The sequence below is a fragment of the Giraffa tippelskirchi genome, chromosome 10 (genome assembly GCF_054371585.1).
Source record: "Giraffa tippelskirchi isolate mGirTip1 chromosome 10, T2T-mGirTip1v1.2.pri, whole genome shotgun sequence".
Classification (NCBI taxonomy): Eukaryota; Metazoa; Chordata; class Mammalia; order Artiodactyla; family Giraffidae; genus Giraffa; species Giraffa tippelskirchi.
The window spans coordinates 89312490-89334502 of record NC_137284.1 but is presented as its reverse complement, the minus strand read 5'-3'; the positions used below and the strand labels follow the sequence as shown (position 1 = coordinate 89334502).

The 22013-nt window shown below is 42.0% G+C and overlaps 1 protein-coding gene across 4 annotated transcripts in view; it reads right to left on the bottom strand.

Annotated features, from left to right (window-relative positions):
• MAGI2 (membrane associated guanylate kinase, WW and PDZ domain containing 2) overlaps window positions 1–22013 on the bottom strand; it is a 1446920-nt gene that overhangs the window by 69266 nt on the left and 1355641 nt on the right. For all 4 annotated transcript variants that reach the window (XR_014067178.1, XM_081535656.1, XM_081535657.1 and 1 more), the window contains one exon: window positions 8647–8785. Coding sequence is in view for 3 of the 4 variants with exons in the window: in XM_081535656.1 (XP_081391782.1) it covers window positions 8647–8785 (139 nt within the window). In the remaining variant the exon portion in view is untranslated. The remainder of the gene's footprint in view (window positions 1–8646; window positions 8786–22013) is intronic.

The window sequence follows — 22013 nt, the reverse complement described above, 5'->3', positions numbered from 1 at the left end:
GGGAGCCTGACCCCCTCTTTTCCAGTATATTCTTATGATACCACCCCTCCCCCTGCCCCCATCTCAATGCCTAACTTGCTCCATGTGCTTCAACAAACAAAACAGACAGTGCCCCCACATGGATGTCTCATTATGCGCCCCCCCCCACCCCGGGGTGTTTTTCACTGCACAGCTGTGTTGAGGGGTGTGCTATGCTAAGTTGCTTTAATCATATCCGACTCTTTGGGACCCTCTGGACTGTAGCCCACCAAGCTCCTCTATCTCTGAGATTCTTCAGGCAAGAATACTGTAGTGGGTTGCCATGTTCTCCTCCAGGGGATCTTCCCAACCCAGGGATCGAACACACATCTGTTGTATCTCCTACACTGGCAGGCAGATTCTTTACCACTAGCACCACCTGGACAAACAATTTGAAGTTAAAGGGAAAGTAGAGGCTCTCTGTGGTGTGGAAACTAACGCTTAACAATGAATGTCAGGAGGAAAATGAAGTTTCAGGATTTATTAACTGAGTTTACCATTTAGCCCTGCCAAGATGCAAGTAATTTTGTATAAAAAACATCAAGTGGTTTTACTATCAAGCACAAAAGGGTCTCATTTAATTCTAAATGTGGCCTTAATTGGGCTTGAAAGATACATGTGCTAGGAAACGTTGGGGCCAGAGGGTCAAACAAAAGAGCCCAGAACATGGCGGGGAAAATGGCTGTGAAGACTGTAACAGAAATTACGGTGAAATGTGAAAAACAGAGTTGCATCCTGTGCTCGGCATATTCGATGCATATGTCATGAGTCCTAAAACCCATGTTCAGTCTGAAAACCCAGGGTCCTGATAAGGATCACTATTTGTTGGAGACTGTGTACCAAAAACACCAGAGACCTCGTGACAGGAGTGTAAATGCAGGCTCTTCTCTAAGCAAATGTCTGAGCTACTTTAGAGTAAACAGCTGTTTAGTCCGGGCTAAGTGCCTGTTTGTTGTTTCTATTGAAAATTTTTTTGAACCCAAACAGCACGTTGAAGATGTGTGATTCTCACTGTTTATAGAGATTTTGCTACAATTAGAGCATATAATTCAAGCCTGGAGTAAGGCATTATATAATCTTATTTTGGTCCTTCTGAGGGAGTTCGGTTGAAAAGAAAACCTGGGAAGTCTTTGTCAGAACAGGACATCAGGGTAACCCTATTTGTGAGCAAGGTTGTAGGCAGAATTCTCAAATAACAACAAAAAATCCAACCTTATGGACTATTTCTTTCACTAGAAATGAGGGGTTTTTAGTACTTTAGTTTAAAATGAATTATTTGCTTTGGGAACACTGGGATAGGATTTAAGGACTCCAGAGCTTAAGGACTGCTCTGTAGACTTGGTTGTGGTGGTTGCCTGGATCTACCCAAGAATTTGTCTTATGATATTAAACTCCACTCTGAGCACCTGGATAACAGGGTGTTGTTAGCAAACTCCCTCACAGGGGTCAGCATCTTCTGTACCATCTCTATTTTGAGACAAGAGAACAATCAGACAGTGGAGAAAATGGCTTTGGCATTTAGCACCAGCTTCATAACAGGTGTAGCTGAGGGGTCACAAGCTTGACTTGAATCAATACCATCATGCTATGAACACAGGTCAGACGGTCTCAGTGAGGAGGATGGGAGCTGAGCTGAGACTGTCACAAAAGCCTGAGACTGAAAAAAGGGAGGAAAATCTTGTCTCCTTTCTTTAATTTTAACGGTTGCAAGCCTGAATGGAGAGTGGTTCAGATTTGATGGGCTAAAGGGGAGCCAGGTTGAGGGGTGAGGCTCATACAGCGAAAGGTCCACAAAGACACAGAGAGGACAAGAAAAAGAAATTCCTCAGGTCTTTACAGGAGAGCTAGAGGAGACAAAGCCAGCCGTCTCCATGGCATGAAATTGCCTGGGATGACACTTGAAAAATACAGAGTCCTGGGCCAAGTTGACCCAATCCTCTGTGTGTGTGTGCGCACATATGGTGCATGTGTGTGTGCAGATGTAAAACCATGATGTGAGCTTTCTTTCCTCTTAACCTTAATACTTTGATCTCCATTCCTACCCACTCTCTGCTCACCATGTGAAAAAACACACACACCAAAAAAAACCTTTTCTTGATTCTGTGACTTCTCTGAGATCCATTTCAATGTTCTTATGGAACTCATCAGCATTTTGTCTACGAGGCTGCCTTCTCCCTGGACTGTGGTGGAAGCAGCCCTTGCCCAGGAGAGCTCCACTTCATATTAGGGGAGGCAAGAGAAAGTTTTATCAGAACCTAAATCCAACTGTCCAGCATGAGTTACTGGAGTTGGATTTTTAAGTTTTCCAAGATGCATAAGGAGTCCTTCTCAGTGGGGTTTGGGAAAGATAGCTGTTCACTCATTTGTCTCCTCCAACAATGAACAGTTAGGGAACTGAAGGAGGTCAGACCTCAAGAGCAAAACTGATTTCTCTTGGTTGATTTCTTGGTTACTTCATGGTCTAATATGTTTTATCAGAGTCTTAAATACGTAACAAGTGTCGACTGGGGGAAGTGGGTCACTTAATATATCCTGAAAGAGAAGAGTGTATATCGGAAAAACTATCAAGAAGGAATATCATCATAGTCCAGGGTTTCCAATAAAACAATGTGAAGAAATGGGGTCTCACCCTCATCCTTAAAGCACCTTAATAAACGAGGTTTTGGCTGAGCAGTGGGGAAAAGAATTTCAGAGTTGGGCATCCTTCAAGGAAGCCCCTGGGTCTGACTCCATGAAACAGGAACCTATTGGAAGTTTCATGGTTTGAACATTTCCTGGGATTCCCTAAATTCTGAAGGGAGCAGTCTGGAGCCTTCTAGTCAAAGAAGGACTCTGTTCTCTGCAGGATGCATCCAGAGTACTGCCTGACAGCCTGTCCTCTTCCCTGGTCTGGCTCAGTGAGGGTGAACTGGAGTGATTTGTGGAACCACTCATGGAAAAGGGAGATACACTCAACCATGAATGTCAGAAGCTGAAATTAAATTTCAGAATTTATTATTGAAGCCAGCCGCCTTTTGCCCTATTAAAAATGCAGGTGAAATAGTGCAAAGGCTATGGAACCATTTAAAGTTCCCATAAATGTGATCTCTGAGGAAGAGGCAAAGGCAGCAGAAACTCTCCCCGTGTCTGCACCGTGGATACCTCAGGCTGTGAGGTTACAGTGGACCACGGGAGGGGAAGAGCAATGATTAGCAAATTTGCTCAAGAGAATTCTATCTCACTAACTTGGAACTGAGAATAATTCAGCCAAGGTATAAGCAGAAATTTATCCATACTCAGCGAGTTCTTTCTTCAGAAAAAGCACAAATTATTAGTATAAACATTACAAAGGAAATGCTTAACAGACAAAGAAGCCAAGGACTTTTCATAGATCCTTAACCCTCTAGATGTATTTATTAAAGCCACATATAGCTAGTAAAACCAATAAAAAACTAATAATTTTTTCATTACAGTAGATCCTTTGAGACATTTTAATCAGTCACCCCTCTATTAAAATCAACTGTTACACATATCCTCATTTTAGACTGTCAGCTCACTGAAAGCCAGGACTGTGTCTTACTTTCAGGGCCTGCAAAGTGCCTTGAACATAGTAGGTGCTCAGGAAAATCCTGATTTAGTTGAGGAAATAGTAATGATATTAATTAATGATACTAATTATAGGATCTGCCTCACCTCACATGGAATATTTATTTGGTAGGAGTGCAATGTCTGGAGTTGACCTTTGTATGATCAGAGGAAGAAAGGACTTGAACAAACAATTGTTAACAAGATGATAGGAGCACGCTTATAATAGTCACATGCCAATGCACATTGTTAAAGAAGAATAAATGAAAAAATAATGTTAATTGCCATATAAGTAGAGACTGGTACTGCTTAATCTGTTGCTCTGATACTACTGTAAATCATTTTCATTTACTGATTAAAGGAAGACCTTTAACTATTTAGCCCATTCATTTCTTCAGCTAGAGTATGAATACAGTATGGCTCAAACAGATCTTTTCTTACCTAATGCAGTTTTATTACACTTATAAAATGTAAACAATTTCATTTATCATAGGCCTTATATTAGTCAACTCCTATCAAAGATGCAATTAACTTTGAAAATGGTAGTGCAGGAAGAAGTCTAGCTCATGGATTGATGATTTCTTTCCCCAAAGGGAGATGTGGGCATTAGTGTTAATTGTCCCTGGGCATTCTAAGAATTGTGCTTCCTCCTGGGAACCCTGTCTGGCTTCCTAAGACCACTGAGGTCATTTACAATCAAACGTGCTTCAGCATTCTTGTCATAAAGACCTGCAATTCTGCTCAAGAGAATCAACAGGCCAGACCACCAACCAAGACTGGAAGGCATAATTTTTTTTTTAATTTTGATGCGATCTGAACAGCAAGTATTACCAGGAGAAGGCTCTGCATTGGCCTGAACTGCCGGTGGGGGACATTTTTTCATCCAGTGGCACTTCTGTTTACCAAGGCCCTGGCTCTGTGCCTCAGTGTGTACATCACGTGAACATGCCTTACAGTCCCTGAATGCTGATCAAGGAGCTAATTTGCATAATACATTCCTATGCAGCTTTAGAATCAGGATCCCTGTTTTCTTTTCTCTTAGCCTTTTTAGATTTAATTGGAACTGCAATAATCAGTGTTGAGGGCACTGCTTCTGCTACATCCATTTTTGATCCTTTCCTCAGTATGGTGGAGTCAAATTGCCTTCTTCCTGCCAGGTGTTGAGATGTATGTGTCAGGGGAGAGGGGACCCAAGCTCTCATTGAGTTTACAATCAACAAATTCTTATCCTGAAGACTAGAGTGCAGTTGAAGTGCCTTTCTCCTGAGCTGCTCTTTCAAGGACTTAACTATGAAAGCAGCTTCTCCTTCGAAGCCCTTATTATCCCCCCTCCCCTGCCACAGCTGCTCAGCCACCTCTGTGAGCAGCCAGTATGCTTGCTAGTGGCTGCCTTTGCTTATTCTTGCTTCTGGATCGGCTGAGGTGTGTCTGCCGATTAGTCTCATGGTAATTATGGATGGCATGTTTGCAGCATATTTATTCCCTTCTGCAGCTCACTTGGCTTCACACTGACTTTGTTTAGTCAACAATCTGACAGATTACCTGGGGTATTTTTTTCTTCCCATTGTACCTGTGCTTATCTCTCTGTCACAAACCACCTTAAGGACTCTGAGCCAGAGTTTTCGTATTTCTCTTGACTGAGATCAGCTTTCCCCTGACATGTCTAGAAGTCCAGATAAGGGATGGCTTCAGAGCTGTTCTGAATTCTGAATTCTGCAGGTATCAGGGGGAGGGCTGAGGGTTATCACCTAAACCCCTTCCTAGCCTGCTGTTTGCCAGTCTCTTCACCTTCAGAGTTCACTCTCGCCCTGGTGGGGTTAAGCCTGAGCACTTCCCTAACAGGTAAAGTCTCCTCTGGATTCTGATAAACTCCCTTTAACAATCTTTGGAGACTGGATTTTATGCCAAGTTTGGGATCTTAAAGGGCAAACAAAGGAAACAAACATAGGATTAACCTCATAGTTGACAGAGAAATAGGTTTTCCTGTCATTAGGGTGCATTTGGACAAAGTGGATTATATTTTTGGTTACATCTACTATAAGTCCAAGCATTTTCTTTCACTGCTCTTGTTGTTATTATTTTGTTTTGTTACCTGCACCCCTAGCCACTCCCCCACTTTTTTTTTTGGTCCAAGATATTTTAATAAAATTTTTCATAAAAGTACCTTAATCAAAATATACTCTAGTCTATCTTGGACAAAAAAAAATTATTTGTCATGAGATAGTCGATTTAACTGATGCTGGAGGAATTGCGATGTTCCTTAGCTGCAAGTACTCCTCAGACACTGGGGGCATCTACAGAGTCTGTGAATATGGCCACTTTGTGGTTTGTTCCTGGTACCGGAATGCATTTCCAGAGCAGGCCTGTGACTGATATCTCAGAAAGGCCTCCTCGCCAACCTGGTCCTGGGCTGGCATCCAGGAACGTGACTGGTAATTCATTCCCTCACTAATATAAACCTTTCCTAAGTGATACAAGTCTCTCACTGTATCTCAATTGTTTGCACAAGCAATGTGGTTTATGCTCAGCACCTGCTGTCCTTCTGGGAGTCTGGGAGTCTGGTACGTGCCAGGCAGAGGGTGCCAGCATGACTGGCCCCCAGGAGAAACCATGGGCACCGAGTCTCTTATGAGCTTCCCTGGGCAGCCATACCATCAGGGCAGCAATATTACCGCACATATGCTGCTGCATTCTTATTGCTGCATGAAGAATGCTCTCTGGGTGACCCCTCATGGGAGACAGAGAAAGCAGAAGGAAGCCTGTATATGGATTCCTCCAATTCTACCTGTGTTGTTCTTCCTTATGATTCTACTGGGTATCCTTACTATTAATACATCTGTGTCATAAATCTGAGTTGTGACCACAACTATATTCTGTGTCCTAGGATTCTTATAAGCAAATATTTGAATGTGGGGTAGTCTTGGGGACCCCTAAAACAGCCCCTTCATGAGGCACTGTGAGATTCCAGAAATACCATTTGACGGCATTATCCTCAAAATGCTGATCTGATCCCTATCCTCTTGGTTTTTCACACATAATTTTGGCTTAGAGTTTCCTAAAGAATTAATGTTTACTTAGTTTATAACTATTCACTTATTTCCCTAAAGGAGATTGCTTTACTCTATTAAATTTGTTCTTTTATGACATAATCTCTAAAATTACAGTCACAATCCATGTCAAATCTAACATCAAAAGTAGCTGACTAGCTCTACTTCTACCAGTGTATGATTTTATATTACATTTTAGAAAAATATATTTAGAAGAAATTCTGTAATACTGCTAGCGTTAACAATATTAGTTAATATTCAAAAGTGTGTCCAGATATTTAACAAACTCTCTGTGTTGGTTAATTTTAGAATTTAACTTTAACTAGGTATTTTCAGATGATGTTAAGAATTAATGGGATAATGTTGACATGGTCTTGAATTTTCATGCTGTTCAGAAACATATTTTTATTTTTATGCCTTGAGGCAGCTTCGTGCTGATGCATCACAGACTGAGTTATGCCACATGTTGGTCGGCAGACTGTTTTAACTGCTCTCTGTAGAGCAGCAGCTGGTGTGGTAGGTGCTCAGAATAAGGACCAAATAGTGATTCTACAAAAAGAATAGAAAGTTCAGGACAGCCACGTTGTTCAGATTAACTTTTTAAAGATTAATTTGTTAGAACAATAAGAACAACGTTAATTCTATGAGAATTCCTGGGTATACATAATAGGTCTTGGCATGGAGTGAAACACACCTTGAAAGCAAGGTCTTTCGTAGAAGTGATAGAATTTCCCTGGTTGGTTTCACATTACTGAATCCCTTCATGCCCTAGAGTGCAAAAAATGATTCTATTTCAAGAGTTCAGATTCTTTACAAAGGGAAGAATGCCAATCCCATTGAATAGGCTCAAGTCTGTGCTTACTGCTAATATTGATAATTGAAAATATTTTATTAGATCCAAGTATTAGGATGGAGAGCTGGGGTGAAATATTTCCCTGGGCATATGGCCAGCCCTAGAAACTTCTAAATGCTGCCCCACTCTTAATGTGAGGACTTGCCAGCCCTTCTTATAGGCTTTCAGTATGTTCAGGACCCTGGAAACATAAAGTATTTAAGGGCCTTTGAATTCAGATATTTAAACTGAATTCAGGATTTTATCTGTCCTGCTAAGTCAGTCAATTATTAGGTAACTTAGGCAGAAAGCACAATTTAAGAGGAAAAAGTACTACTTAGATTTTCAAGAATGGAAGAGAGAAAATGAGATTCAATTTAATCTAGATCAACATTCTGAGCTACTTATTCAGATCAGTGGTTAGATCTTATTTCCCTAATCTGGACACTTACTATCTGTGCATCTGTCTCTCTGTTACCCCCTGAGATTAAAGACAAGCCAAGGTTTCTCTGTTTCTCGTGTAAAGATCACATAAGAGTTTCTGATATACTAGGGTAATCATGTTGGCTGCACATTAAATGGGCTTTTGGGAAATAACACTGTTAAAGACTTCTGAAGGCAAATCTATGAATTAAAATGCACTGTAAAGCCTTCCTCACAAGCATCTAGATACACAACATAGGAACTTTTGGAATATCCCTGAACTCCAAGGCAATGCAACCACTGCCTGAACTGAAGTTCATGTTTTAATCTTCATAGCCTGAAGATTTGGTCTAGCTGGTCCCCTGGCCCAGGTTACATATCCCACAGGACAGTCTGATGCATGAGTCACTTTAGGAAATAATTGATAAATTACTGTGGACTCAAATGAACAGAGGACTATCAGTCAAATAACAGAAGTTCTAATATATAAATTTAGCCAGATCTCCCAGCACACTCAGAGATGCCTTGAAAGGTCTTACATTTGCTATTTTCAACATTACCTAAATAAGGGAGCAAAAGAAAGAGCTCACAAACATATAATATATACCTTGTCCTTAAATATACATGTGTATAGATCTATGTCCACTGATCACTAAATATATATTTAGGCAGATTTAGAGAACTTATGTAGCTTTACAAATAAGCAGACATTTATGGGCACAGAAGAAACAGAGAAAACATGAATCAAAATGTGAAACGTACCATACTCCGGGACCTGCCCCGTCCCGCGCTTCAGCAGTAGCCTCACTCTTCTTCCACCTGATTTGATGAGCTCTATTGCTCTGGCATGGGTCATGTCTCTTGTGCTCTCCCCATTGATTTCAATGATCTGATCTCCTACCTGTTAATTAAAGAAACACCACGTTAGCCAAAGATGGTTTTATTCAAGTTGCATTTCCAACAGATTAGAGAAGCACCCATAGATGACCAGTTTCCAGAGAGCAACAGAAAGGCTTGGTTGCAGCCTGCTGCTCCTTAGCAGAGACTAATCCCTGGCTACATCTTGAATCTGACCACCAAACTTTATTTATCTTTGTAGAAATTCAAATATTAGACCATGAAGGTCGTGATGATATGTCACTTATATTTAGCCAGTATGACAGAGGTCATAATTAAACTATTCAGGATTTTCTTAAAAAATTAGGGGATGTGTTTGATGCTGCAATTCAAAATAAGCTGGCATCTTCGCTTTGAATCAAGAAGTAAATATTTTAAGGACTTTTCATTGAACACAGGGCAGGATCTAATTCAGTGTGTTAGATGGAATGATTGGTTTTTGGGCTTCTCTGAGAATTTTTGTTATGCATCATTTATTTACATTTCCCTGGGTGCTGTTGTGATATTGCCTTCTTTGTAAATAGTAGTTGTTTGATATTTAAGTTTGATGATGAATTTTCTATCACAGTCCTTTGAATTAAAAATGACTCCATTCTCCATACATGACTAATGTCCTTGCTAAATCTTTTCCATTCTCACATCCTACTGCCAGAAACTCTTTGGTTAAATACCAATTACTCTTGAATTGTTGACAATACCTAGGCATGTCAACCCACTTCACTAATCTTGCCTGGAGAATCCCATGGACAGGGGAGCCTGGTGGGCTGCAGTCCCTGGGGCTGCAAAGAGTTGGACACGGCTGAAACAACTTAGCATGCATGGGTTCCGTAAGCAGCTCCCATTATCCCTTGTGAATAGATATTTGGAATAAAAGAGGTTCAACCATGAGCACATCATGTAACTCCCACAGTACTATTACTGTCAGGAAACTTTGAATTAAAATATATTTCATTTCAGTGCAAGTCACTTAAGACAAATTAGCCAGGAAAAGCACAATGAGTTGCTTTGCAGAAATGCTATTTTAGGTGGGTTCCTGAACTTGATAATGTAGACAAAATTGCAAATAAGCCCCTTTTAAGGGAGCACTATCAAAGTGGGTGCTATAGGCTGGACCAGGACAGGAACAAAAAGTTGCTGTCACAACAGCCAAAGGGTAGAACAAAGTGGGGGAGGGGAGAACACGTGTTTATTATAGCAAGGAAGTGATGTATGTGCTTGTGTGCGTGCTACGTCCCTCCAGTCATGTCTGACTCTGTGTGACCCTATTGACTGTAGGCTCCTCTGTCCACGGGATTCTCCAGGCAAGAATCCTGGAGTGGGGTGTCATGCCCTCCTCCAGGGAATCTTCCTGACTTAGGGATCAAATCCGCGTCTCTCAGCAGGCAGGCAAGTAGGTTCTTCACCACTAGTGCCACCTGGGAAGCCCATGGAAGTGATGCCTCTACCTAAATAGGATTCCCTAAGGGGCAAGGACTTCACTGTAGTGAAGGTAAAGGCTCCCCACTTTGTGTACGCAGTGGCCTTTGGAAGTACTGTTTCAAGGCAGTGGAAGAGGTTGGCCTCAATGGCACAAACTCCACCAGAAGAATCACTAAAGACGGGACTAAATTAATTTGTTTTAGGGCCAAGGTTGGCGCCAGTTTTCTTCAGGTCTCCTTTACTATCTCCTTTCCCAGGAGGCAACAGGCCCAGCCTGAAGTCCAGCAGCCTGAGGTCAGGTATCCAAGCCAGTGGCAGAAGTGGGACCAATTATCCCTCTCTCAGCAGTCCTCGCCCGTGACTGAAACCTCAAGGCACAGGATCACATTGTAGAAGTAAAGCACAGGTTTCAGTGAAGCTGCTATAATGTAGAGTCTTCATTCCTGGCTACTCTCTTCAGGTTCACACAGCTGACTGATGGCTGAACATCTCCTCCACTGGGCTGTCCAGCAGGCCACTCCAGCTCAACACCAGTCAATCGGGCTCACCATCTTTCTCCCCAGAGTCTGTCCTCTCAATTCCTCATCCTGGACAACAGCGCCACCATTCACCCAAGCTGGAAACCTGGGGGTCCTGCTGAGCTCCTAGTTCAGTTCCTGCTTCATCTGTACTTTCCCACCAATATCTTCACATGGTCACCAGAGTCATGCTTGTCAGGGAGATCTCCCCAGATGCATCATACTCACTGAGGCGGCTAGGGCCTTCCATACGCCACTGTTCCCTTGCCTTGTCTTCCCTACAGGCCTGGTGCCTTCCTAATCTTCCCTCAAGGCCAACCCAAGCTCTTCTCCCCAGGGATGACTTCCTAGGCCCTGTCTTCTCCTCAAGCAGAAGTATGCAATCCCTCTGCTCAGTCATCACTGCACCCCACTCTGTTATCTATCACACCTCATTATGGAATTATGCCTCTTTGTCTTCCCTCTTAGACTTTGAACTTCTTCACTCATCAAACAATTTCTGAGCACTTATTATGTCTTGGACAGTCTACTGGGAGATCAGATAAACAGTGACAAAAGGTATAGTTTTTATTTACAACACATCCTCAGTCTAGTTGGGGAGAAAGTGGGTAAATAAGACAGTTACTATTCAATATATTTTTGCTATGACAGAGGTGTACATAGAGTGCGAAGGGAAGAGAAAGGAGGGGCATCTAAATTAGAATAAATGTGGCTGGTAGTCAGAGAGAGCTTCCTACAGGTAGTGACATCTCAACTGAATTCTGAAGTATCAGCAGGAGTTCCCCTGGTAAAGGAAGAGAAAAAACATTCTAGGTAGAGAGGACTGCATATGCAAAGAGCCTGAGATCTGAGAGCATGGTGTATTTGGGGGAACTGCCAGTAGTTAATTCTGCTACTCAGGGGTTTGGGCTTTATTTTAAAAGCAACAGTAAAGCACTGAAAATTTTGAACAGGGGGCAAGCTGACCAGGAAAACAGAGTGGTGTTTAGAAATTTCCCTGAGACATCAATATGAAGAGTGGACTGGAGAGAAAGTAGGAGATTGAGGAAAGAAGTTGTGAGGTTGTCATGTTGTTTATTCAGATGAGAAACTGGAAGACATGGGGAAGAAAATCGTAGGATAAATGAGGGCAGGGACTAAGTCCCATTTGACTATTTATCTTATATGGGGTTCACTGGACATACTTGTAAATGAATGAATGAATGAATGAAGCATTTCCACACAGCTCATCTTGAGACCCATGGCGCGGGGGGGGGTTATACGTACTCTTGATCCAAAACTCAAACCTTGACAGACACCACTGCCTGAGGACACTTTTCTCTCAAGACTGACATTTCAACAAGAATTGTATAGAAGGATTCTTATGGTGTGATAGAAGCCATACTTAGAAAGTTTGATGCTTTCATTCTCTTGTCTATTTGTTATTTTCCCTTTCCCTTACTAAGAGCCATGAGAATTAAGGGAGGAAAAAATAGCCAGGGAGAGGTGGTGAGTTGGAAGATTGTGTAGGAGTTGGAGGAACAGAGGGTTCAAGGGCTTCATGGGGCTGGGCATGGTGTCTCCAGTGTGGTATTTTCAGGACTGGGCTCTGGGAAGATTTTTATTGAGTTTTTGGAAGTCTGAGCTGACCTCTTGGCTTGGCAGCATTCCATGTGGGATCCCCTCAGAAGAAGAAAATAACTCTGATGCCAGTTGAACTGAAGGTCCTTAGCCCCTTGTCTAAGATTTTCAGTTTCTCCCAAGGCCCTGTCTATTCCAGGGAGCCAGAGAGACAGTCTTCCTGCCTCACTGGGAGCAATGAAAGTTTGAAACAGTCCAAGATCTTGGAAAATTCAGAAAAAAAACTTGGTGGTGGTGGTAGTGGGATAGATGCTGGTTGGGCAATGAGATGGAAATGCTGCCACTGTTGAAGATGTGAATCTTACAGGTATTCTGGGCATATTGCAAAAGTGGTTAAACTCATTTGGACCTAGTGTCAGAGGTAACAAACAGTCCGGGCCCAGCCAGGAGATGCCCATCTATCCTTGTGAAATGACACAAATGCTAAAAAGGTTTACTCTTCACTTTCAGTCCAATATCAGTCTTATACATAGTTATTTGACATGGAACTCCATAAAGAAATTTGAGAAGTGATTCTTTTCACTTTCATCCTGTGAGCATCCAGATGAATAAGAAAATGAATTTGTCAGGGAAAGAAGAGGTTCTCATTACCTTCTGACTTTCATTCAGCTGTCAGGTGTGGCCACTTGAAGGGTTCCTTTCCTATATGGCATGTGAATTATTTGGGGGAGTTAATTTGATAATGGTATATTACTCAGCATTAAAAAGAACGCATTTGAAGCAGTTCTAATGAGGTGGATGAAACTGGAGCTGTCGGGAGCCGCGATAGGCATTACTGACAAAATGGAGGCACGGCCCCAACCCCCTCTCCTCATCCCGCAGGCACGGTCCCGGGATGAAGGAGTTAGGTCTTGTGATTCTGACTTGTCCTTTCCTTCTCCGGTTGAGTTGGCTGGAAAGAATGTTATAATCCATAAAGTTAACTATTGACATTTGTTCAAGGATCTTTACAAAGAACACTCCAGGATGAGCACATAGGCTGCAGCTTGAGACCATGGGAAACATTGTTATCTGAAACCTGCCTGTAAGGGGAATGTTTATGGCAAAAGAAGTTTGCTGAGTTTAGGGGTTAGGAATAATTAAGAACAGTTAGAAGCTAAAAGTTTAAGGTATGTTGTAGTGTTGGCATATTTTACTATAGCTTATGGAAACTAGGTATTTTAGAGATACTGATAGCTAAAAGCCTTTTTAGGAGATGATGAGCTTAAGTTACTAGGGGATAGCAGGATTTAAAGAGATAAGAAATAAACTGAGGAATGTAATATACAGCCCAGAGACAAACTTGAGTTACAATGTTATCACAAGGACACTTAAGAGGGAACTCTGAAGGACAACAATGATTTATGGAGACAGTAAATATGGGTGAGTGGAAACTGAAGATGTCATACCTCTGACCTAATGCTTTTGTAAAAGTATAAAAGAAAACCTGAGGCTTGAAATAAACATGCAGCCCAGTGCTTTGAGCGAGAGACTGCATCATTTTCTCTGCCGAGATGCAGTCCAAATGAGTGAGAGGCTGCATCATTCGCCGACCCCGTTCATCCCTTCAGGGCGATTCCCTGGCTGCCGGAGCTGGACTCCGGCATGGAGCCTATTATAGAGAGTGAAGTAAATCAGAAAGAAAAACACCAATACAGTATATTAACGCATATATATGGAATTTAGAAAGATGGTAACGATGACCCTATACATGAGACAGCAAAAGAGCCACAGAGATAAAGAACAGACTTTTGGACTCAGTGGGAGAAGGGGAGGGTGGGATGATTTGAGAGAATAGCATTGAAACATGTATATTACCATATGTGAAATAGACCACCTGTCCAGGTTCGATGCATGAGACAGGGTGCTCAGGGCTGTTGCACTGGGATGACCCTGAGGAATGGGATGGGGAGGGAGGTGGGAGGGGGGATCAGGGTTGGGGACACATGTATACCCATGGCTGATTCATGTCAATGTATGGCAAAAACCACTACAATATTGTAAAGTAATTAGCCTCTAATTAAAACAAATGAATTAATTAAAAAAAAGTTTTCAACGCAAGAGAAGAAAAAAAAAAGAAACAATGGAAAACGTGCAGGTTGTTCAGGGATGAAGAAAAAGACCAGTTGTGACTCTAATGTAGTCTTCTCTTTCTACACACTTCACCACGGAGCTATCTGCAACTGAGCTGTGGTACTAAAATGAAACTTTGAAGGTCTCCTCCACTTGTTCTTGCTGCTGCTAAGTCGCTTCAGTCGTGTCCGACTCTGTGCGACCCCATAGACGGCAGCTCACCAGGCTCCGCTGTCCCTAGGATTCTCCAGGCAAGAATACTGGAGTGGGTTGCCATTTCCTTCTCCAGTGCATGAAAGGGAAAAGTGAAAGTGAAGTCGCTCAGTCGTGTTCGACTCTTAGTGACCCCATGGACTGTAGCCTACCAGGCTCCTCCGTCCATGGGATTTTCCAGGCAAGAGTCCTGGAGTGGGGTGCCATTGCCTTCTCCCTACTTGTTCTTAGAGAACTTACAAAGTATTGAGTTTGAGTTAGAGTTGAGAGAGGGGTGGGGGAGGAGAGAGAGAATGGAGGCAGTGGGGACAACGAAGAAACAGACAGATGGACAGACAGCCGTAGACATAATTCAGGAATGTGCATATTGTTTTATGGGGATCAAGGAGACGTTAAATGTAGGAAACTAATCAAAGGATGGAGAAGGCAGTGGCACCCCACTCCAGTACTCTTGCCTGGAAAAATCCCATGGGTGGAGGAGCCTGGTAGGCTGCAGACCCATGGGGTCGCTAGGAGTCGGACACGACTGAGCGACTTCACTTTCACTTTTCCCTTTCATGCACTGGAGAAGGAAATGGCAACCCACTCCAGTACTCTTGCCTGGAGAATCCCAGGGACGGAGGAGCCTGGTGGGCTGCCGTCTATGGGGTCGCACAGAGTTGGGCACGACTGAAGCGACTTAGCAGTAGCAGTAGCAGTAACCAAAGGATATAACATGAATTCTAGGCATTCTTTTTTTTTTCCAGTAGAAGAAATACTTGTATCTGTGGTCCCCTTGGGAAACCGACAACCTCACAGTGGTGCCTTAGGTGCAAGGCAGAGTGAGAGAAGGCTGCCATCTTGGCCCAGCCTAACAAGTTCTGCATTTCTATGCACACATTTCTATTCACATCTTGGCAGGTTTTTTTTTCCTAACAAAACTATTACTAAGTCCTTGAACTTGCTTGAGGCTCTGCAGGTAAAACTTCTCTTCTTATCGGAAAGCCAAGGCAGGTAAAGGTAAAAGTTTCAGTATATATGTATATATTGGCTGTGCCATATAGGATCTTACTTCCCTGACCAGGGATCAAGTCTGGGCCCCCAGCCATGAAAGCACCGAGTCCTAACCACTGAACCAACAGGAAATTTCCCAAAGTTTCAGTATTTCTTAAGCAATTAATAGTTAAGGTTGTAAGAAAAAAAATAAGCTCTATACTGTACACATTTTTGTAGACAGTATTTGGTTCGACTCAACTAAATCTTTACAAGGACTATATTAATTCTGGACTTACTGCAGCCCCTAATCTTGGTAGTTTCCACTCAAGGCTTCCTCAGGTTTCTCCACAAACATTTCTGGCTGGTTGCAATCAGTTCACTGCCTTTATACCACAAGAATCTATTTCATATGATTATGCATGATGAAGTGATCCTAGATTATAACTAGGTGTGAGGAATTGAGCTCCTTTAGAATTTTATGCCAAAAAATAGTTGATGCCTCTATTCACTATTTCATGAAAGACATAGCTGTGGACCATTTGTGTGGCTAATGGTCTGAGGTCACAGGATAGTTTTGTCATAATTCTTCCCTTAGAGGCTGGTTTCTCCCACTGACTCTAGATCCCTCATGAGCAGGGAAAGTGCCTACTGCCTCCGTGTCATCTATACCTGTCACAATTCCCAACAAGAAGGCCCTCAGTTAATCGTGTTTGAGTAAATGAATTTTAGGTTTGCTTTTCAGTTATAGTAACCGTCTTCGTTTTCTTGACACAGAAAACTCAGCTTTCGAGCACCTCTGCACACCATAAAGCCATCTTGAAATACTGCCTTAGGCACTTGCAGCCAAACCACAACAATTTCAACAGTATTACAAGAGACCAAATGAGGTTTCAGTAAAGGTGACCTATAAAAATTGCTAGAGACAGGTATGTTATTGTTACGGGAAACAAACGCTAAAGGATCAAGAGACAGAAGAAAGGAGGCCGAGTCTAAATAAAATCAGAAAAACAAAATTAGAATTCGGGTCTCCGCGTCAACCTGCCAGAGGCATTGTCACTGGGTGCTATGACAACAGGACCCCTGGTCTGTAAGGGCCCTGCTGGAGCAGAGGACAGGCTGATTTTCACCTCAGTAGTGACCTTTACTATATTCTGTTTTTTTTCACAATTAACCTTTGTTAGATATTATTTAACGACTATTACAGTAAAAATCTTTTGCAAGGGGTTACACTGAGTGCTTTGGTTCACTTTCCCATGTCTTCCATGAGACTGTTGATTGAATTAGACAGGATCCAAGTGTCTATTACAGGACCTGGCTCTGGTTATAAACTGTGGTGCACAATCAATCGCCTCAGCAAGGCACAGGAGCCCATTAAGTCAGCACGCTTTTCCTGAAAAAACTTCTATTCCCCTGGAAATTGAAGTACAGATTGAAATTGAAATTTTGACAACACCAAAATTCTGTGGATTTTATTTGCCTCAATTATTTTATACGTTGAAATCTGTCTGAGACTCTATGTTTTGACTGTAATCATTTAAAAAGAAAACATTTCTTACGAAACTTCATCCAAAGAGAAGTATGAAAAAGTCCTGGTAGATATGCAGAAAAGTTCTTCATCAGGGTTATACCTGAGCACATACCTACTTGGAAGGGTCATGCAGGTGAGAGGAACCAGAGGGGAACAAGAAGTTATGAGTCACTGCAGAGGCTTGATATGAGTGGGGTACCTTACTCCACATTTTCCTAATGTGTGTATCTTCTCTCTAGAAAAGATTCAGTAACAGCTCAAAAAATGTTCAGTCTTTGACTTGGGCAGGGGTGGTGCCCTGGCCGCTCACTCAGGGGGCCGCTTTGGTGGAGATTCAGGGGGAGCTCCTTATTCAACAGTTTCCATTTCTCATTCTTACTTTTACAATTCGTGAAATTAAAACATGGAAATGTATGTGAAATTTAAAGATGATGCAGTAGCCCAATTGCAGAAGTCAATTCTAAATTATAATTTGGTATCTTTATCAGCCAAACTTCCCTTTTCCTTTGTCAAATATTACTAACACTAATCTCATATAGAGGATATTATTAGATTGCTTTTTTTCCCCCTAAATCTCACTCTTCTAGGGCTTTTAATTGGTGTTGAAGTTTCCTTCCTCAGGTCACCCATTTTCTGCCTTATAAATACTTTCCAGGTGGAGTGGTTCTCTTTATGTACCTTTGCACATGTGGTTTCCTTTTAGAATCTGCCCTTCCCCATTCAAACAACAACTAAATCCTACTCAACCCTCAGGAGAAACCTCAGGTATGCCTACATACAGGAAGCCTTCTATGATCCCATAGTCGGGATTGGGTACCTTTCCTAAGCATTTCTTTAAAAGTTGGCCCTCCATTTCCCTAGGTGTTAGTGTCAAATAGATATATATTTTTAATTCCAGAAAGTTCCAAAAAGCAAAACTTGAAATTGGCATGCCTGGTAACTATTTACCTAATATTGACATTGTATTTACAACTGCTTATATAGCATTTATATTGTATGAAGTAGAATGAGTACTCTAGAGGTGATAAAGTATGATCACTGATGTATATAAGTAGTTTATATATTTTACATGCAAAATATATGCAAACATATTGTACAGAAGTAGTTTATATGCAAATATGATACCATTTTATATGACAGACTTGAGCATTCTTAGATTTTGGTGTCTGTGGGGGTCCTCGAACCAATCTCCATAGATACCAAGGGATGGTATTGACCTTTGCCTATCATAACACTGTAAGCTCTCTAAGGGCAGGGACTCCATCACATGGAGAATACCCATATATATTGCTTCAACGGATGAAGGAACAATTGAAAGTATGGGTTTTTCAGAAGCTGTGTTCTGACTCCATGTTCCTTATGGTTTCAAGCAAGTTCAGCAAAATGTATAAAAAGTTTTAAATCTGATTTCGTGATATGTGTCAGCCAGACTTGACCATGATCAAATAATATAAAGTGTATATAAGTACCTTGTAAACTCTATTTAAATATTATCTTTATTGTTAATTGTAGTAGCTATCATCATCATCTTTATAATGGTAGAAGAGAGAAAAAAAATGAAACACAATGGTGAGTTCTTCACAATGAATCTAGAAGAGAAGCCCCTGGGGGGTTGAAATGTATTTAATGGAGAAATGAGGGAAGTGGTTTTCTGAAAATGTCACTGAGAGATTAAAGACTCCCAAAATCTTCTGTTGGTTTGGTAAGTACTTCCTTTTAGGAATTCCTATAGGTTGTTAATGCTATTTTTTATTCTATGATTTCGACAAATAGTTCTTACAAAAAGAACCTCCTTGAATGTTGAGCAGATAATCCAAACCCTAAACCAAGACAGAGGGATAACTGTCTGTGTGGCCACAAACAGAAATGCAAAGATTTTAAAGACAAGCTGGTTGATGCAAAATATTTTCTACGAAGCAAAAAATAAGCATAACCATTCCATTTTCATATGCTGTTTTGACTGCTCAGGCAAGAAGAGGAGACTGGGGAAATATCTTAAAATTATCTGCCTGAGCAAGAATAGAAAGCTATCATTGGCAGCTCAGCTAGTGGCTTCTTCATTTTCTTTGAAATCACTTATGTTAGGTCATGAAGTCAGTTTCCCTAGTTGATTGAAAAATAAACAAAAGCAAATCAAAAAGAAAACTTTCCATTGCGGCCCTGATATACGCTGTGATTTCCCTTCCCTGGATGTAATTGAGAGAAAATGAGGGATTATTATTCTGCATACTTATCTAATCAGATAGATTTATTTTTCAGATGCAAGCATTGGTCATTGTGTGGTGCTATATAGGCAGAGGATAACCAATTCTTGTTTTCCTGAAGCTGACCTACTTGCAAATTGCCTTTGCATTTACTGTGTGTGTGTGTGCATATGTGCACATACCAATTCCAGACCTGATGTTTACAGTGTGAGTTAACAGTGAAAGGTATACCCAGATGGGTGTATCAGTCAGCTTGGATTTTTGAAGAGAATTTAATGGTGGGACTATTTCAGAGGTGTGAGCAGGGTTAAGACAACCAAAGAGGGCAGATGCCAATAGCATCTCTGGTCTGGAAAACTCTGCCAGAGGAATAGAAAGTTATAGGGGCATATGAGAGCTCAAACTGTGAAAGAGGGGCCACCTGAATAGAGCTGCTGTGGTAGAGGAAGGAGCACCGCTGGGCCTAGGGCACCATGGCAGGGAGCACCAGGGGTAAGAATACATCAACATTTCTGAGGATGATGGACTAACATCCTCCCAAGCACGTCGACATCTAGGCCCTGGAATCTGTGAATATATTACTTTACATGGCAAAAGGGACTTTGCAGATGTGAGTAAGTTAAGGATCTTGAGATGAGAGGGCTATCCTTCTTCTCTGAGTGGACCCAATGTAATCACAGGGGTCAAAGTCTGAGAGAGAAGAGATTTGGGACTGAAGCAGAGGTCAGGCATAAGGGAAGATGATCTGCTACTGGCATTGAGGATGGAGGAAGGGGCTACAAGCCAAGGAATACAGGTGGCTCCAGGAGCTGGAAAGGCAAGGGAATGGATTCTTTCCTAGATACTATAGGAGGAAACAGACTTGCTCATAAGACAACTTGATTTTTAACCCACTGAAACTGCTTTGGAATTATGACCTCTAAAACTATAAGATAATAAATGTGTGCTGTCTTAAGCCAATAAGTTTGCAGTACTTTGTTATAGCTGGAATAGAAAGCTAACACACTGCCCTCTGATTTCCTACTAGTGCTTTTTATCAGCCTAATCCAACAGGAAACCAGAGGGTAAGAGAGTTTGGGTGATGCAGACATAGTGATCAGTTCCCAAGAGTGCAGAATAGGGAGAGGAGGGAAGAGACTAGATTTGGGAGGAGGTAAAACAAAAGAAACACCAACACTGGGGTGGGGTGCATGTGGGATGGGGATAGATTTTAAAGCCATGGATGAATATGACATGACATATGAAGGCTCCTGTGATCTGAACACTTGTATGCCCTACCTGGTTCACACGCGGAGATCCTAGCCTCCAAGGTGACAACATCTGGAGGTGGGGCCTTTGGGAGGTGATTAGGCCCTGAGGGGAGTGCCTTCATGAATGGGATTGGTGCTCTTATAAAAGAGACCCCTGAGAGGTCCCTTGTCCTTGTGAGGACACAGGACCAGGAAGTAGGCTCTCACCAGACATTAAATCTGCTGGCACCTTGATCTTGGACTTCTGGCCTCCAGAACTATGGGAAATAAATTTCTGTTGTGTATAAGAAGCCACTCACTCAGTGGTATTTTGTTATAGCAGCCTGAAGGAACTAAGACAAAGGCTTTATAAAATAATTCAGGGTCAAGACATAAAAATCAGGTGGTGGTAACTTTGTCCACACTGGAGAAGCTATTTTTGGAAGGCTTTATTTGCTTTAATATTTCATTTTTATATAGATAGTCTCTTAAGATAATGTTATAGAAAGACAAGTGGCATCAGGGTTACTGAATTATACCTACTTTTTAAAATTGCTAAAGATTTCGGAGTTGCCTTTGCATCTAGTCAGTTTCGAATCCCCATCCATCCTACTCCCTCTCTGTCTCCAGCCTGTCATTTCTCCTGCCTCCATTCTCCATTTCTCTCTTCTCCCTCCTCTTTTGGTCCTTGTGGCTGCCACCGTCATGTTTTGAAGCTCACCTCTGCTGTGGTCTCTCTCCTTTTCACACACCTACCCTCCTTCCCCAATCTTCCTGAACAGAATCCAGACCCTTAACATGGTGTGATGATTGTCCAGGATCTGGTGCCCCCAACCTTCCAGCTGATTCCTGCCACTCTCTTGGGTTTAATCCGGCTGGCTTCTTCTTCCTCCACTCTTCACTGGGTGCTCCCAGCTCTGCATATTTGCTCTTGCTATTGCCTCTGCCAGTTTTTCTTGCTGTTTTCCCCAACTCCTCCTGTCTTATCTTGCAATTGTGCCCATTCTTCAAGGTTCTGCTCAACTCCTTCATGAAGCCACCTCTCATCCCTCCAAGGGGAGATGCCACCACCTTTCTCTAGGTGTCCACTGCATACTGAACATGCCTCTCTTACAGGGTATAATTGTAAGTCTCCCTGACTGTGCCTCTCTTATTCTCATCATATGTGTATTTATTCTCCCCACCATGTCTGCACCTACTAAAGTATACACTCCTGGAAAGAGGGACTGTATCTTTGTTCCATCTATACTGCCTTAAAAACAGCAGATAATAAAACTTGCAGCAAGGACAGAAGTTATTACTGTGTAAGATATAAGATGATTAATGGGAGGAGGAAAGTCCTTGAGGAGTAGAGGATGTGGGGGAGTTCGAGGGGGAGTGGCTCTGGGGTCAGAACCCTTTGAGGGCAGTTCTGTGCTTACTCATTTTTTCACTGTTGGCTGAGGTGACTAGCACAGGATAAGAGCTTCATTAG